Here is a 19,495-nt window from a genome sequence, read left to right on the forward strand (position 1 = left end):
TTTTAATTAATGGAGTAGTGTAATTTGCCAGCTGAGGAAAAGCTTCAGTCTATTCCACTTAGCAAGCCTTTCTCAACTTCACTTACCACCTCGTTAGGATTGTGCCATTACGATTTTACAGTAGTCCTGAGCCCTTTAGGAGTAGAACACCCTTTCTTGAGTGAGCCTTCTACCCTATCTGGACAGCATGGCAGTGAAGAGCCAGATGTCTGAGCTCCTGGAATAAGAGAAGGACTCCTTCATTCACTGAAACTATAAATTACATACATAGTCAAGAAACTATAAATTATATACACAGTCAGCATAGCTCTTTCTTCAACAGAGAAAAAGCAGTTTAACCATTTTTTAGTTGTGGATTAAATGAATGGGTGTGGAATAAAGGAGTGAGTGGAACAAAAGATCCAAATGAAGAGTAACTTGTTGCTTTCCAATAGATCTTTCTGCGATAATAGAAATGTTCTCTTTCTGCCCTGTTCGGTATGGTAGCCACAAACTACATGTGGCTATTGAGCTGTTGAAATGTGGCTAGTGTGACTGTGGAACTGAATTTTAAATTTTATGTGATTTCAAATAATTTAAATTTAAAACACCACATGTAGCTAGTGTCTTCCATATTTGATCATGGTTAACTGATGACCTTGTCCTCTTTGTAAAATAGCCACAGCCCAAAAGGAGGTATTCTTGAGAAAAGGCACTTTGTATTCAATCTTTTGACACTAATTTTCTGTGTAAACACCAAAAGATTAAATGTATCAGGATTGAATCAAGCATTTGACTTCTCTAAAAAGTTACAGGATTAACTGGAAGGGAGAATAAAGGGAAATTAGGACAGATCATGAGAACAGGGGCCATAAAGTAAATGATACAGTAGCAATCCAGCACTTTAAAGGTTATTGAACATTCTGTTCTGCATTATGTAATTGCTTCTCTTTTTTTTTCGTGTGTGGGGGTGTGCTTGGGTGTGTGGTTTTCAAGGACATAATGCCAATATTTATTATAGAAACGTAAAAACTTGCAATATAAGCATGAATAAATATGGGAAATTTTGGAAATAGTGTAATGTCTTTATTGGTAGTTTCTTTGTTTTGTAACAGTACGTGTGTCTAAGGGTTAAGGCAGTGTTCTGCTGTTTGTTAGTAATTTAATCTCTTTGAGCTCTAAATTTATCATTAGTAGATTAGTAGATCATTAGTAGATTAGTGGTAATACCATCTACTTGATGGGACTGTTATAAGAATGAAACGAGAAAGCCTAGAAGGGCTATATAAATGCCATCTATTATTGTGATATAATTACATTAAGGTTATGGTAGACAATCCATACTAGTATTAGTAAGGAAAATCTGGGTATTTTTTTTTCTTTCTCAATGCCAAATCCTTATGAAGTCATCCAATTGTTAAACCCTCTTGGTGTTTTGACATAGCACGGTAATTTCCTTTGCTTTGCAAGACTAGAAATACTTCTATACTCTTTCAACTGCTATTTCCTATGATTTTTTTCTTCTTTTCTCTATCTTTACACTCTCTCATTTTGTACTTCCCTACTACCATATTGTGTTTCTTAGTTCTACTTATTGCCCCCATTGGGACAGGTATCTTTTAGAATTTGCTAAATCGTGCCTCTGCTGGGTAAGAAAGTAAAATTCTACCATGAGATGTGAGGAAATCATCTTTCTTACACATTAACTGTTCATGTTAATCAGAAAGATCTCCTTGAAATTATTTCTTCTGCTTCTTTGTGGGAGAGAGAGTCAGGGTTTGAAGAGCATTTCAGGAAGTACCAAGTCAAGTCTATGTATTAACTTGTTTTAGAACAAGTATATTCGGGGTAGAATCAGAGAATGTAAAACCCAAAAATGTGGATTTTTAGAGATTATTGGCTGGGCATTTGATATATCTGAAGGAAGGGAAAATAGGGGCCTTGTTCTGTACAGTAAAAATCTTGGTAAAGCTAGTGGTGGCTTAGTGACTGGTCTTAGAACCTTTCCAAATAAAGATGTAAGAATGTACATGTTCTTTTTTTTTTTTTTAATTTGGAGGTATCTTTAAAAATGAACCTTTTATCTTAAAATCTAAGAAAAAAAATTTATTTACGTTATCAACCCTGACTGATACTTGGTTCTTCTTCTGACGGTCTAGTCTGTCAGGCCTCTTAGTAAAACACTGACAAAAAATCAGCCCTAATAATCCATAAATCATTTATTACCAGTGAAGTTTGAAACACTTTAAATAATTGAATCTGTTCTTTTGTAGCCGAGAGTTCTTATTCCTTTATTTTGTCAAGTAGTAACTTAGCAGATTTTGTCACTCCTTCCTTCTGCTCACCTCCCTAGTCAGCATCTCTCGAGACTTCTCCTCTTCCATTATAAAAGTGTCATTGTGATAAACCACTACTTAGTGAAAGTGATTGGGATATTCTGCCTTAGAACACCTTCTGTAGTAACACTTAAGTCTTAGTTCTTCAGAAGGTAGGCCTAAGGATCTTCATTACGTGTTGTAGCAGAGATAGAATTGGTATACATAGACTAAACTGGCCATGTCATTTGTTAAGTACCTATTTTTTTGAGAATGATTTTCTGATAAAAGCTTGTATGCTCAGCTTCTGTGATCATCTTAGAAAACCAAAGTTTAGAATGTGCAAAGTCTAGTTATTTGAATGGTTTTGATAAATAGGAGTTTTAAATATAGTTCTTACAGCTTATATTTGATTAACCTAACATTTAACTAGAGTTTGATTTTAGTTTAGTTTGATTTGAACTGCTTAATGTGGCCAAGGGAATTATTCTGTGTTGAATGTATATGTTGAATGTGTGGGATGTATTCTTTAAACTAGTTTTTAAAAAAGCTATTCCAAAATTAATTTTAAATAATTATATATCTCATTGAAATCAAAGATCCCAAGGAAAATAATTCAGTTGTAGGGTGCATTTATTGAGTTCATTTACAATCATGTGCCGCGTAACATTTTGGTCAGTGATGCACCACATATATGATGGTGATCCCATAAGATTCTTGCCATCCGGCCTAGGTATGTAATAAGCTATACCATCTAGGTTTCTGTAAGTACACTCTATGATGTTCACACAATGATGAAATCGCCTAATGATGCATTTCTCAGAACGTGTCCCCACCATTAAGCAGCGCATAACTGTATTTCATTTCTATCCATTAAAAGGCACTTTGTATATTGGAATAGAAATTTTAACCCTAAACTTTGTGAAGAAATTTTATGGGAAGGAATTCTTAGCCAGTGATTCTAATACAAGTAAAGTACTCTGAAAGTGTAGAGCTCAAAAGATTTTTAGAAATTGAAGAATAATATAATGACTTTGGCAGCCACACTGTCACTTGTCCCCATGATTTTGTAAGAGGTTGGTGTTTAAGTGCTTAAATGATAGAACTGATCTATTAAAAGGTGTTATATCTGAGTCACTTTGTGAAATGGACCCAAATTGAAGTTTTCCAAAAGATGTTTTCATTATTTCTACTTTGTCTTTTTTTTTTTTTTGAGGAAGATTGGCCCTGAGCTAACTACTGTCAGTCCTCCTCTGTTTTCTGAGGAAGCCTGGCCCTCAGCTAACATCCGTGCCCATCTTCCTCTACTTTTTGTATGTGGGATGCCTACCACAGCATGGCTTGCCAAGCAATGCCATGTCCCCACCCGGGATCAGAACCGGCGAACCCCAGGCCGCCAAGAAGCGGAACGTGTGAATTTAACCACTGCGCCACCAGGCCGGCAATACTGATCAGTCAAGTTGTGTTGTAACTTTAGAAGCCTACTTATCTACAAAAACGGAACTGTATAATATAGATCCTGGATTTATTGGAAGATGGCACTGCTCTATTAATATTTAGTTACATTTTCTGTTTATTGATATTAATGATTCTCATATGAGTAATGTATATTTTACTAATTTCTATAAACTCATTTCATTCATGTATCCTTTAAATTTATTTTAAGTTTGTTATTCCTAGTGATAATGTCCTCATAGTCAAAATGGTTCTCCATTTTTCTTAAACTTTGTAAATCTGGTACTTAAAATGTAAACATTCAAGCGATCTTTTTTATGGGTGTGATTAACACTAGAAGAAAAACACAGCTGGCAAATTGACAGTAGCATTGTTAAACAGTTCATTTCTTCTGTTCTCAGGCACCTAACATTTGGCCTAAAAGGCCATTAAAATTTTAGATTAGATTCTATTTGTATTGTGTAGTAAAAAGAGTATTTTTTCTGTATTTGCTCCTTCTGTTAAATTAAATTCTTTGTGGGAACCTCTGTAAATTGCATTCAGAGATTTGACTATGATTACCTTAGCTCCCTTTTAAATGCTTCATCTAATTGCATTTTGAAAGCCCAAATATATATCAGATTATGATTTCATAATCTAACATTCTTGATATCTTATGTAATCACACACAACATGCACACTTAGGGGACCCAGAGTATAAAAAACCTTCAGAGACACTATTTTAAGGTCACGTCACTGCGTTTGATATGATCATTCAATTTGTTTTCAAAGTCATACTAATTTTTCATGTGAACTTGGTGGAGAATGCTGTAGTTTACCCAGTCTAATCATTTTTGGTATTTGAACGTTTCTCTTGTTTCCTAGTTTTAAGTTCTCATACTTATTTCTGTTAACTTTGAGAAACTGTAGAAGATACAATGGATCACCAAGTTCCACTTAGTCTGTTTTGGGACTGTCTTTAACTGCAAGATACTTCATGAAAAAAAAAATTCTTTCTGAGAATGAAAGTGTGAATGGTGGGGTTTTGTTTATTTCAGGGCAATTGGAGAAACATTTACATTGTTTTTAAATTTAACTTTTTTTTGTTTTTTTTTTAAATTTAAACTTTTTTTGGATGATAATCCAGACTTAGCAAAATTGTAAGAAATAGTGCAATTAGTTCCTATAGATCCTTCATCCAGCCAATCTGTGTTGCTTCCATGGAGTAGGAGTCTGGGTAGAGAATGAGAGAGTGGCTTAAGCAAATCATTCCGATGATCTTGCCTTTAAGTTTCTAGATGTTATATCTGATTTCACTTAACTTAAAGCCTTGCGGGGATTTTGTCTGTTTGTTTTTTAGGGTGACGCAGACATATGATGCAGGTGCATGTGTCTATTTCTACTTTGCCTTTAACTACAGGGGAATAAGTGACCCACTGACTGTGTTTGAACAGACCGAGGTAATTTTACATCCATGAATATAGCTCTTTGATACTTGTATTAGTTTAAATAAACTTTACTATCGATTTATGAATGTTTAGTTTGAGTCTCTTTAATCACTCGTGGCTTACCTGGTTGATAGCCCATAGAAATAAAAAGCATATTTGCTGCACTGGATTGTATACTGAATTGTGAGCTTAAAATTAATATTCTCTACATATTTTAGAATTAATAGTCTAAAATTAATGTTCTGTAGCCTGTGCTTCTTTGATTGTTACTTACAGTATGTAATACCTGATAAAACTAAATACAAACTGTAGGAATCCTTGATACCACTTTGGCAGCCCATCCATCTCAGGTGGTGGCTGCTGTTGAGGTCAGCAGCCCTAATGCTCCTGGTCTATGTTGCTGTAATGTCCTTATTCTAGGTTTATAATTTTTTGTTTGCTAAAACTGTATGTAGTCTATTGAGGTTCATTTGCTAGCAGTTTCTATTACATTTCTTAAATGGCCTTAAGCTTCTAATTTTTATAAAGCCTTCTGTTTGATGGTCAGTATTTTTCATTGCAAGTGTACCTAGAGTTGAAGAAACAGACTAGACTGTGGAGGAACCAAGAAGAGACTTGAGCTTTGTTAAAACCTCGGGTGCCCTAGGGTTTTAACGGTATTGCATGCCTGCCGAAGATAGTCCCACAGGGTGATTTTCAGTGGCACACTTTTAGACCTAAACCACAGATAGGGTTTGGTTGGCTCCCTCCTATGCCTCCCCCAACCTTTTGTTGTTGTTGTTGTTACAGCTTTTTTGCAGTATAACTGAAATACAGTAAACAGCACTTATTTAAAGTTTTGACTTAATGTGTACACTTCTGAAATCATCACTCCAATCAAAATGATGAGCATGTCTATCACCTACACAAGTTCGGTTACTTTCCCATCACCTTAGCCTTTCAGTGTTTCAGTATTGCCCTCTGGCTACCCAGAGGCCCCGTCCCTGTAGTACTACAAGAGTGAAATTATTCCTTCTTTCCCAGTCTAAACTGCCATTCTCCAAGTGCTCCTGATTTCAGGTAGCTATTGCTTTATTTAAAATAATTTGTTAGAAGATATAATCTCTTAGAGCAGGGCTTCCATATTTATGATTCATTTGAAAAATCCTAAATCCTAAGTGATGAGGATTCTTATAAATTACTTTGCAATGAGATGTGGTCCATCTGTCCCATCTGGGCCCGAACGCCTGATGGCTTATCCATACCCGAGTAATTCTGAGAGGTTAAAGGTACTGTAAATATTTCACCTCATGGCTATTGTATACTCAGAAATTGTATGTAATTCCAGTTTCTGTTACCCTTTTTTCACCCTGCACGTCAGTCATTCTGTATTTTGCTTTAAGTGTTAATCTTTCTAACCTTTGTGCTCTATAGGGAGCCTAGTCAGGGCCTAACATGTTAGGAGGATAAAACGAGGGTTTTTTCCCCACACTTAGATATCCATAGGCCTGACAAGTAATTTGTCCCAAGACATTGACCTAAGAAATGTTCTCCATAACAGCTTTTATGGTTGATCCCTGATAGCTTTGTAAGTAATCTTGAGTCCGATGCCCACTGTATGATATTAAGTGAGTAATTTAAGCATCTAAGCCTCGTTTTCTTTATCTGTGAAATAGGAGTAATTATAATTATTCCATAAGGCTATAGTGAGAATAAGTTACTGTGGGTAAATTGCTTAGTACTTTTCTGGACGTAGAACAAGCAGTCAATAAATGTCGGTTACTAGTGTTTGTTGATATAGTGAGATGTTTACTGCTGAATAGGACTAGACTCTGTCTTCATGAAATTTTTTTTATTATTAACAATTTAGTGCTGCTGAATTGATCGTTTTGCCTTCTTTTTCTTTTCTGGAATCTCAAAGTGACTGTTGTAGTAGACATTGTGACTACTCACTAGAAAAAAACTAATAAAGCTAGGCTGTATATTTTAATTGCTTTTTGAATGTAGTTAACCTAGGGAAAAAGGAAAATTAGGCTTCTAGTTTATTATTTAACCCAGGAAGTATGTGCCTCCTTTGGGAGCTGGGTCTTACTCTTTCACTTCAAAGTGAAATCTAAGTAGCAACTGTTTGTCGTATTTTCTCCAAATACAGGCAGCTGCTAGAGAAGAAATCCTCGCTAATGGAGGGAGCCTGTCGCATCACCATGGAGGTATTTTTTGGGGATAGAATTTCTAATATTCCTACTGTTAAAAATATTTGGTTTTATAAAATGCTGGGAAGAGTCATAAACTGAGTAATTTGAGAGCACTTCAGATTTCTTGGAAGTTTTTATGTCCGTCACTGAGGTAGTCTAGGTTGTGGTAGTAACCAACAGAAGCTTGACTTGGCAAGCTTGCCTCGATAAGGAAGCAGCCTTCTGAGTTCTCAGGGAATTTCATGTTACCCAAGAATAGCTCAGCTTGCCTGAGAGATATGTCCCCATTACAGCAAAAGTTTTCAAAGGGAAAAAAACCCTACATAAATGTTTTTCAGTCACTATTGAATGTAGCTGGACATCAGTTGTACCATATATTGAAGAGCTGTTTGTTCTGCCCATCCAAAATTCATCAAATTAGTCAAGAGAAGATATGAAAAAAATCTTTTCAAGATTTTAATGCTATTTTCTGATTACTTGGTGAACATTGTGGTATGTATTAAGTTTTATCATAGGATTGATCACATCACAAATAAAAGATATATCTACCTATGTTACTAGCAGGCTTATAAAAGTGATATGAGGCAATTTTTAAAAAGTTAAACAATGGCCATTCTTCCATTAAAATTATAATTTTTAAGGTTATCCAACTATTTTCTGTAATAGAAATTTGTTCTTAATACGTCCTGCAATATAATTTGGTGCTTACAAAAATACCTACGTGTAGATTTTTAAATTTTAATTTTTTTTAGGGAGGAGCGTGAGGATAAATGACCACTGAATTTAAGAATTCAACTCCTCCTCTGCCCTGGATTCTTCATATCCCTCTTTCCCTGTTTGATTTTTCCATCATAGCATTTAGCATTATCCAGCATGCTATATCTTTATATTTCTTAAAATTAGCTATGAGGACAGGTACTTCAGTTTTGTTTTTTGCTGTGTACTAGTACCTAGAACAGTGCATGGGCCCAGTTAGCCCTCTGTACATGCATGTAGGATGAATGAAAGAATTTTCGTGAAAAAAGATTTTGGGCTATAGAGGATCTGTGTCCAGAAAACATAATAGCCAGGCCTAGAGAAGATTGCTAATGTGGATGAATGAAATTGAAAGACAATTCCCAGCATCTTTGTACCAATTTAATGTTTTGCTATCACCTTACTTTTTTCTCAACCCCTACAAATAAATTTCTCACTTAGTGACTGATAAGCATTGAAGTGAATGAATTTATTCTTTCCCTCCTCCTCCTGTTTATTATCTTTTGATGGAGATTATCTAAGGAATGTTAGAATGACAAAAATGAAAAAAAGGAGGAAAGTGGGTATTAGAAACCTCTCAAGTGGAATTAAAAGTTTCTGATGAATCTGAAAGTCTAAACCTAATTTTGCAAATTTAACCATGGGGTATTTCATAAAGATACTTAGATTTTTTAGCACCTTCCCTTAAAATGTTCAGAAAGCCATGTACATTATTTAAAATCTTTTTTATATATTCTATTTCAGGATGCCACTTTATTAGTATGTGAGGAACTTGTAAAAACATACTATCATGAAGTAATGATATGTTCTTCATTCTAAATCGATTGTATGGAGGGAGGAGGCATAGTACTTTTGCCAGAATTACTTGTTTGAAGAAAAATAAAATTTTCTTTCTATAGCCCACAGTTTCACCTTTTGGTACATGTCAACAGCCAACAGTGCACTTTTTCCTCTAAGATTGGAGATATTAACCCCTTATCAGATATACTGTTTGTAAATATATTCTCCCAATTGTTAGGTTGTCTTTTTGTTTTGTTGATGGTTTCTTTTGCTGTGCAGAAGCTTTTTAGTTTGATGTAGTCCCATTTGTTTATTTTTTCTCTTGTTTCCCTTGCCTGGTCAGACATGGTACTTGAAAATATGCTGCTAAGCAAAGTTTGAAGAACATACTGCCTAGGCTTTCTTCTAGAAGTTTCATGGTTTCAGGGCTTACGTTCAAGTCTTTAATCCATTTTGAGTTCATTTTTGTGTATAGTGTAAGATAGTGGTCTATTTTCATTCTCTTGCATGTGGTTGTCCAGTGTTTCCAACACCATTTGTTGAAGAGACTTTCTTTTCTCTATTATATGTTCTTGGCTCCCTTGTCAAAAATTTTCTGTCCATAGACGTATTGGGTTTATTTCTGGCCTCTCAATTCTGTTCCATTGATCTGTGTCTCTGTTTTTGTGCCAGTACTGTGCTGTTTTCATTACTATTGCTTTGTGGTATATTTTGAAATCAGAGAGTGTGATACCTCCAGCTTTGTTCTTTTTTCTCAAGATTCGTTTGGCTATTCGGGTCTTTTGTTTTTCCATATAAATTTTAGGATTCTTTGTTCTATTTCTATGAAAAGTGTCATTGGAATTTTGATGGGGATTGCATTGAATCTGTAGATTGCTTTAGGAAGTATGGACATTTTAACTATGTTAATTCTTCCAATTCAAGAGCATGGGATATCTTTCCATTTCTTTGTGTCTTCAGTTTCTTTCAACAATGTTTTATAGTTTTCAGTGCATAGGTCTTTCACCTCTTTGACTAAGTTTCTTCCTAAGTATTTTATTTTTTTGTTGTTGTAATTGTAAATGGGATTTTATTAATTTCTCTTTCTGCTACTTCATTGTTAGTGTATGGAAACAACTGATTTTTGTACGTTGGTTTTGTATCCTGCAACTTTACCATATTCATTTATTATTTCTAAAAGTTTTTTTGTGGATTCTTTAGAGTTTTCTATATATAAAATCATATCATCTGCAAATAGTGACAATTTCAATTCTTCCTTTCCAGTTTGGATCCCTTTTTTTTTCCCCAAGGGAGATTAGCCCTGAGTTAACATCTGCCAATCCTCCTTTTTTTGCTGATGAAGACTGGCCCTGAGCTAACATCTGTGCCCATCTTCCTCTACTTTATATATGGGACACATACCACAGCATGGCTTGCCATGCAGTGCCATGTCCACCCACGGGATCCGAACTGGCTAACTCTGGGCTGCTGCAGTGGAATGTGCGCACTTAACCACTGCGCCACTGGGCTGGCCCCTTGAATTCCTTTTGTTTCTTTTTCTTTCCTGATTGCTCTGGCTAGGACTTCCAATCGTATGTTAAATAAGAGTGTGAAAGTGGGCATCCTTGTCTGGTTCCTGTTCTTAAGAGGGATAGCTTTCAGTTTTTCTCCATTGAGAATGATATTAGCTGTGGGTTTGACATATATGGCCTTTATTATGTTGACGTACTTTCCTTCTATACCCATTTTAGTGAGAGTTTTTATCATAAATGGATGCTGTATCTTGTCAAATGCTTTCTCTGCATCTATTGAGATGATCATGTGGTTTTTCTTAATTTTGTTAAGTGGTATATCATGCTGATTGATTTGTGGATGTTGAACTATCCCTGGATCCCTGGAAGAAATCCTACTTGATCATGGTATATGATCTTTTTAGTGTATTGTTGTATTCGATTTGCTAGTATTTTGTTGAGGATTTTTGCATTGGTGTTGACCAGTGATATTGGCCTATTTTGTGTGTGTGTGTGTGTGTGTGTGTGTTGTCCTCTTCTGGTTTTGTATCAGGGTAATGTTGGCTTTGTAGAATGAGTTAGGAAGCTTCCCTTCCTCTTCAATTTTTTGGAAGAGTTTGAGAAGGATAGGTACTAAGTCTTCTTTGAATGTTTGGTAGAATTCACCAGGAAAGCCATCTGGTCCTGGACTCTTATTTTTTGGGAGGTTTTTGATTACTGTTTTGTCTCCTTATTCATGATTGATTTATTCAAATTCTCTATTTATTTTTGATTCAGTTTTGGAAGGTTGTATGATTCTAAGAATTTATCCATTTCTTCTGGATTATCCAATTTGTTGGCGTATTGATTTCATAGGATTCTCTTATAATCTTCTGTATTTCTGAGGCATCTGTTGTAATTTCTCCTTTTTCATTTCCGGTTTTATTTATTTGAGCCTTCTGTCTTTTTCTTGGTGGGCCTAGCTAAAGGTCTGTCAGTTTTGTTTATCTTTTCAAATAACTGGCTCTTGGTTTCATTGATTTGTTTCTATTGTTTTTTTATTCTTTCATTTATTTCTGCTGTGATTTTTATTATTTCTTTCCTTCTACTGATTTTGAGCTTTGTTTGTTCTTCTTTTTCCAGTTCCTTTAGGTGCACTGTTAGATTGTTTATTTGAGGTTTTTCTTGTTTGTTGAGGTAGGCCTGTATTGCTGTAAACTTGCCTCTTAGAACCGCTGTTGCCATATTCCAATAAATTTTGGCGTATTTTCATTTTTATTTGTCTCTAGGTATTTTTTTTATTTTTCCGTTGACTTAATCATTGTTCAGTAGCATTTTGTTTAATCTCCACATATTTATGGTTTTTCTGATTTTCTTCCTGTAGTTCGTTTTTAGTTTCATATCTTTTAGCTCAGAAAAGATGCTTGGTATTGTTTCAGTCTTCTTAAATTTATTGAGACTTATTTTGTGGCCTAATATGTGGTCTATCCTGGGGAATGTTCCATGTGCATTTGAAAAGAATGTGTATTCTGCTATTTTTGGATGGAATGTTCTGTATATATCTACTGAGTCCATCTTGTCTAAGCTGTCATTTAAGGCCAGTGTTCCCTTATGGATCTTCTGTTTGGATGATCTATCCATTGGTGTAAGTGGAGTGTTAAGGTCTCCTACTATTATTGTGTTACTGTCTGTTTCTCCTTTCATGTCTGTTAATAATCTCTTTATATATTTAGGTGCTTCTGTGGTATTTTTGATACGAAGTACACTTAATGCTTTTTCACGTTGTTGTATGTTTTCCATGTTATAAATGTTACTGGTCCACAAGGCAATAGAGTTTCAAAGAATGGTAGTCCTTTCCCTGAAGGACCTTAGAATCCAGTAAAATAATATGGTAGCATTTCAACAGGCCACTGATCAAAACTGGTAGGATTATGATATCATTATCACTTTCACCAAGGCAAAAGTCTCCCTTTTTCTTTGAAAAACACTCAAAAGGTGACTTTAATAAACATGTAAAATGCTATAAATGTTGAAACAGTGAAGAGAAGGGAGATGGGATAGGGAAGGAATTAACATTTATAAAGCTATAAATATTTACTAGGTGCTCTGCATAACTTAATCTTTAATTCTGCTCAAAATGCTGTGGAGTAGGTAGTATTCTTGTCTTTCCAATGAAGATATATTAAGGTTCTGAGTGTACAGTAACTTGCCCAAAGGTATCAACAATAATTGTTAGTGCCAGAATTTGAATTTGAACTCGAGTCCTCCTGCTTCAGTGTTCTTGTTATCTTACTTAAGAGCCTAAAATAGGGAAAATCAGCAAAAAGCTAAAAAGATTGAAATTGACAGCTTTTGGAAAGAGACATATAATAAAAAAAGGATATGAAAGACTAAACATTACTGTTTTTCTTTTAAAATATAAAATCTCTACTTCTTTAATTTTGACATTAAGTTAATTACCTGTCCTGCTTTAGATGTTAAAACAGAAATGAATCGGGGTCAGCCTGGTGGCACAGCGGTTAAGTTCGCACGTTCCGCTTCTCAGTGGCCCGGGGTTCGCTGGTTCGATCCTGGGTGCAGACATGGCACCACTTGTCAGCCCATGCTGTGATAGGCATCCCACATATAAAATAGAGGAAGATGGGCATGGATGTTAGCTCAGGGCCAGGCTTCCTCAGCAAAAAGAGGAAGATTGGCAGTAGTTAGCTCAGTGCTGATCTTCCTCAAAAAAACAAAAAACAGAAATGAATCAACCTTTTAATTTCCTCATCAGAGATATTTCATTGTTTTCTCAATTCTTGCACATAAGTCAGTTTGACTTTCTTTCTATTGTAGGTTTCTAACACATTAGCAGTATCAGGTAATAAAAACAAATGCAAATCAGGTCATGTTACAGTAAAACTCCTTGTATAATTTATGTGCATTTTTAGGTTCTAGGCTTATAGACTTTTGTTTGTTGAAGATTCCAGGTTTCATGAAATAGTGTATTTTTAGAAATTATTAGCTTGAATTTGAATGTGGCAAAGTTTGGTTACATATTAATTCATGGAGAGGTTCTGCTTTATTTAAATAGAATTCTTTTATTTCTATCATATTTTTATATTCTGTGTGGTCAAAAATATCACCGCATGGAAACATACTCTAAACTATCTAGTTTCTTTTATTGCTTAGAAAAAGAAACTAGGGAAGCCTGAATGCAAAGTATGTTTCATATGTGCTGGTAAAATGAAGATGCTTTCCTTTGGCCAGCTTGTCCTCTTTCAAACTGCTCAATGTTGGAGTGCTCCAGGGCTCAGCCCAGAGCCAGCTCATTCTCTGTGTTCACTCGCTCCCTGACTGATTACCTCAGTCCCAGGACTTAAAACCCTATGTGCTGATGACTCCCAATACCAGATGGCATCCCCACCATGACACTCTAGTATAGGTCACTATTTTTTCCTTCTGGGACCACTGCAGTAACCTCCTGACTGGTCTCTTTGCTCCTGCTCCTGCTCCCCTACTGTCATTTGTCTTGCTGCCAGAGTAATCTTTTTAATACTCAGTGTTTTGTCCTCATATTCAGAATAAAATCCAAAGTCCTTATCAGGACCTTCAAGGATAGGCATGGTATGTCTCTCTCTCTCTGTCCTCATCTCTTACTGCTTTTTCCTTCTAGCACTGTTGGCCTTCTTACTATTCCTCAGACATATCTTTCCCTTTCAAAGCCTTTGCTATTTGTTTCCTCTTTTTCTGATGTTCTTTCTCTTGTTTTCCCCCCCGTGATTTGCATTGTTCCCTTCCCCATCGTTTAGATCTCTAATATAATGGCACCTTCTTAGAGGTGCCTTCCCTGTTCTCTTGTGTAGTTCTGTGTTCCTTATTTGAATAAGTTCAGTGAGGTTGCTGACTTTATCGTGTTCGTCACCGTGTTCCACAGTCCCTAGCACAGTGACTGGCTGTTCTACACAGTAAATGCTCAATACGCATGTTAAGGGAGTGGATAAGTGCCCAAGTGCTCACAGAATTTGGGGCCTTTTTGAAAATTCTCAAACAGCTCTGAATCTTTCCTGTTAGAGTAGTGTTAGTCTCATTGCTGATTGACTTCAAACCTTTAGTAATCAGGCCTGGTTTGAATGTAGAGTCATGTTTAATCATGGAAAGGCTCAGTTTATTCCATAATATTTCTGGGAAAATGCATTAGCCAAGTCAGTTATTTAGTGGAAAAGTAGGTAAAATAATGTGTATTTCTCTACAACCACATAACACCAGCCATTTTAGTATTCTTCCACAGATGCGTGTTGTGTGTGTAAGATTCATTCAGACTTTGTCTTAAAACACTTAAGAGTTTGACAGCCTTTAAACAGTGGGGAAAGAACATGGGCTTTGGAATCAAATCTGTATTTGACTTCTGGCTCTTTACTTAACCAGCTGTGTGACTAAGGGAAATAACTTCTCTGAGCTACAGTGTTCTCATCTGCAAAACGGGAATAACAGTACCTCCCTCAGAGATTATTGCAAGACTTAAATTTGATAATGTATGTAAAGCGTCTAAAGTGCCTTGCATATGGTAGGTGCCTCAAAAACAGTCACTTTTTTAAAAAATAAAAGCAATAGACAGCACCAGGTGAAACTCTGGTTTGTATTCTTAAACTCTTGCCCTAACTATTGAAGAAAGGATTACAGTTTATTTGAAAAAGATCCATATGTTCAAGGGATATGATTGAACAGTTGTCTTAATGTATTTTCATCATAACCTGCAGTTGGTCTCACTTTATAGGCAGTTGTATTACAGTCTGTATGAAAGAGAAATAAATTTCCTTCACACCGTTGGCTACAAAATTTGTTACAGAAAAATGTGTATTTTCGTAAATGCTTTTCTGCTTAAAGTTAATCATCTGATTTGTGAATTTCAAATATCCTTTGCTATTCAGTATAGTTTCATAAAGCAGAAGTGTTTTCATATAAATTTTAAATAGAATGGGTTTAATTGTCCTGCTAAACTTAATCAATAATAGAGCTTTTGAGAGATGACTTCTTTTTATTTATTTATTTATTCTTCTCTTTTTTTTTTTTTTTTTTGAGGAAGATTAGCCATGAGCTAACTACTGCTAGTCCTCCTCTTTTTGCTGAGGAAGCCTGGCCCTGAGCTAACGTCTGTGCCAGTCTTCCTCTACTTTATATGTGGGATGCCTACCACAGCATGGCATGCCAAGCAGTGCCATGTCCACACCCAGGATCCGAACCGGTGAACCCCGGGCCGCCGAGAATCGGAACGTGCCAACCTAACCTTGCGCCACTGGGCTGGCCCAGATGACTTCTTTTTAATGTGTAGAAAAGATTTTTCTTAATTTACATCCTGAACTTAAAACTCAAGTTGACCTCTTTATTTACTGACCATCAGGCAGTGTCGTGACACTCTCAGTACCATTTTTGAGCTCAAGAGTAGAAGGGCTAGAGGTTGGGGAAATATTGATGCAATTTCTCTTAGAGAGTTTGGCCTGTAATTGTGATTAATAACAGTTGCTTTCATTATCTGGAAACAGACAGACTGGTTTGTCTGCCTACAATCATGCTGTGATAAATGGAGCTATTTTACCTCTGGTTTTGTATATCAGAGAAAACAGATGTAGTCTGGAACTGGAGGCTATAGGAAATTATAAAGCCTGCTTAACTTAATCTTCATAGTGCTTGTTTTTGTAACTGAGGAGCTGGTCAGTTTAAACAGCAGAGTTTATATCAGCCATGTATTTAATTTTAATTTATGACTTAAGTTTTTAAGTTGTTCATTTGGTAAAATTATAACTAAGCCCTTATTGGGAAGTAAAAAACCTGATTAAATATAACCAGTCTTACTTTAAATATTGGTGTCTTAACTGAACCAAGATTATTTCCTATGTTCAGAGAATAACTATGGGGCAGCTGCTCTTAGCTTTTTTTGTGGTCTTAACAGAATCCAAGAGTGTCAGAAACTTTAAAAGTAAAAAGAGACTACTTAAAAGAATGACCAAAAGATCAGTGTTGAGGCTGTTTATTAAAAACCTGTAGTATGAAATAAAAGACATACAAATTGGAAAGGAAGAAATAAAGCTGTCACTATTTATAGATGACATTATTGTCTTTTTAGAAAAATCCCAAAGAATCTACAGATACAAGATCATCAAGATTGTAGAATACAAGAGCACACGCAAAAATCATTTGGATTTCTGTATGTTAATAACAAACATATAGTAACTGAAATTTAAAACACAATACCATTTACAGTTGCTCCAAAGAAAATGAAATAGGCGTAAATCTAACAAAATATATATGTACTTAGGCATAAATCTAACAATATATACAGGATCTGTATTCTGAAAACTATAGAAGGTTGATGAAAAAAATCAGAGAAGGCCTAAATAAATGGAGAGACTCTGTTCATGGATTGGTAGGAAACTGAACATGGTAAAGATGTCAGTCCTCCCCAGATTGATCTATTTGTTTAATGCAATTCCTTTCAAGATTTTGGCAAGATTTTTAGTAGATATAGAAAAGATTATTCAAAATTTGTTTTGTAAGCAAAGGAGCTAGATAGCTAACAGTTTTGAATAAAGAAAATAAAGTCATAGGAATCAGTCTACCTGATTTTAAGACTTAGAATATTGGTACAGCTACAGTAATCAAGACTATGTGATATTGGAGGAGAGACACGTTTATCAATAGAACAGAATAGAGAATCCAGATATAGACTCACACAAGTGTGTCCAGCTGATTTTGACAAATCCAATGGAGGAAGCATCTAGCTTTTTTAACAAATGGTACTGGAGCAACTGGATACCCACAGGCAAAAAAAAAAGAGAACATTGTGTTTTAAACCTCACACTTTCTACCAAATTAACTCAAAATAGATAATAGATTTAAATGTAAAACATAAAATAATAAAACTTTAAAAAAAAACAGGAGAAAATCTTCAGGCTCTAGAGATAGGCGAAGAGTTCTTAAACTGGTCACCAAAAGTACAGTCCATTAAAGGAAAAATTGACAAACTGGATCTCATCAAAATTAAAAATGTTTGCTCTGTGAAGGACTCTAAAGAACATGAAAAGGTAGGCTACAGAGTGGGAGAAAATATGTGCAAACCACATATCCAAAAAAAGACCTATGTCTATAAGATATAAAGAACTCTCAAAACTCAATAGTAAAATGCAAACAATCCAATTAGAAAATGGGCAAAAGATATGAAAATCATTTCACTGAAGAGGATATACAGATGGCAAATAATCACATGAAAGATGTTCAGCATCATTAGCCATTAGGGAATGTAAATTAAAACCACAAGAGAAATCATTATGCACCTATCAGAAAGCTAAAATTAAAAAATAGTGACAAAATCAAATGCTGGTGAGGATGCGGAGAAACTAGATCAATTATACATTGCTGCTGGTGACATAAAGTGGTGTAGCTATTCTGTGAACAGTTTGGCAATTTCTTATAAAAGCAAACATACAGCTACCATTCAACCCATCAATTACACTCGGGCATTTATACCAGAGAATTGAAAACCTATTACTCATAATAGCCCAAAACTGGAAACAACCCAGATGTCCTTCAGCTAGCAAATGGCTGGCTACACAAACTGTGGTACATCTATCCTGTGGAGTACTGCTTAGCAATAAGAAGAAATGAACTGTTAGTGCATGCAGCAACTTGGATGTTTCTCCAGGGAGTTATGCTGAGTGAAGAAAAAGCCAATCCCGAAAGATTACCTACTGTTGGTTCTATTGCTATAACACTTTTGCAATGACAAAATTATAGAACTAGAACGGATTAGTGGTTTCCAGAAGTCGAGTGTGGGGTGGAGGTGACTATACACAGGCAACAGTGGGATCCTTGTGATGATGGTACTGTTCTGTATCTTGATTATGTCAGTGTCAATATCCTGGTTGTGATTTTGGTCTTTTGATACTACCAGATGAGTATAGCCTTTCCAATATTGGATCTTTATCAGACTATCAATAAGATAGCACAAAGTTTGTTTGGCCCTTTAAATTAATTTTTCCCCCTTGGTTTATTGTGACTGGCTTTTTCTCACATAATTTATAAGTAGTTTCCATTGAAGCAATGTTCTAAGTAGTTGGATTCCAAGACCAGATTGTAAAAGCCAATTTAACCCATAATTTAGCTGAAAATTTAACTATTTCAGCTGTATCATAGGATAAACAGATTTGAGAGCTGACAAAAAGTCTGTTGTAAGAACGTCTTGATCCCTGTGCCTTCCCACCCGTGAAATTACAGATTCCCCGTCAAAGACAAAAGAGAAGGGACAACATTGTGTTTGCCATCTCTTACCTTGGGTTATATATACCCATTGTGGCTTCCAGCCTCACGTGTGTCACTAGGAGAGAATAGGTGGTTTGGATAATACAGTCATCCTTTAGTATCTGTGGGGGATTGGTTCCAAGAGGCCCCCTCAGATACCAGAATCCACGGATGCTCAGGTCTCTTAGTCTGCCCTGCATGGTATTGTTGGATGCGGAACCCATGGATACAGAGGGCCGACTGTACTACCTCTCTGGACCTCTAAAGAGAACTTTTTCATCCAAGACTTTTCTGAGTACTAGATGTTTGCCTCTCTGAGAATGCCTGTACTACATTATTATATTATATTGTTATAGAGTAACTAACTTTTTATAGTTAGTTTTATGTGATTAGCAAACAATTCATCCTAATAGATATTTTCAAGTGTAACGTCTGTTAAAAGTGACTTTAGGTAAAATTTATTTTTAATGTTGTTCTGTGTTGTCTAACATAGAAATCACTAGGCTACATGCAGCTATTTAAGTTTAAATTAACTAAAATTAAAAATTCATTTCCTCACTTGCAGTAGCCACCTTTCAAGAGCTTAATATCCACATGTGGCTAGGAGCTTCTATGTTAAACAGTGGAGTATAGAAATTTCTGTCATCACAGAAAGTGCTACTGGACAGTGCTGTGAATCTTTATTTCATATATATTTTCACACATTGACCGGAAAAATGGCCAAAAAAAAATGACTCAAAAGTTTTTTTCAGTAGACATTAGATTCAAGTCTTTAGGAGTTAACTTTTAAAATAAAGTAGCACTTGTTATTAATGGTTGGTTTTCTTGGAGTGTAACTTCTGTCCACTGTACACTTTTGCCAGACT

At 35.5% G+C, this 19,495-nt stretch overlaps 1 protein-coding gene across 2 annotated transcripts in view; it reads left to right on the forward strand.

Moving 5' to 3' along the window:
• AGPS (alkylglycerone phosphate synthase) overlaps nt 1-19,495 on the forward strand; it is a 139,433-nt gene that overhangs the window by 112,270 nt on the left and 7,668 nt on the right. For both annotated transcript variants that reach the window (XM_014834063.3, XM_070508160.1), the window contains exons 18-19: nt 5,089-5,188; nt 7,308-7,365. In XM_014834063.3, the coding sequence (XP_014689549.3) occupies nt 5,089-5,188; nt 7,308-7,365 (158 nt within the window). The remainder of the gene's footprint in view (nt 1-5,088; nt 5,189-7,307; nt 7,366-19,495) is intronic.

The sequence above is a fragment of the Equus asinus genome, chromosome 4, assembly GCF_041296235.1.
Source record: "Equus asinus isolate D_3611 breed Donkey chromosome 4, EquAss-T2T_v2, whole genome shotgun sequence".
In the NCBI taxonomy this organism is placed as follows: domain Eukaryota; kingdom Metazoa; phylum Chordata; class Mammalia; order Perissodactyla; family Equidae; genus Equus; species Equus asinus.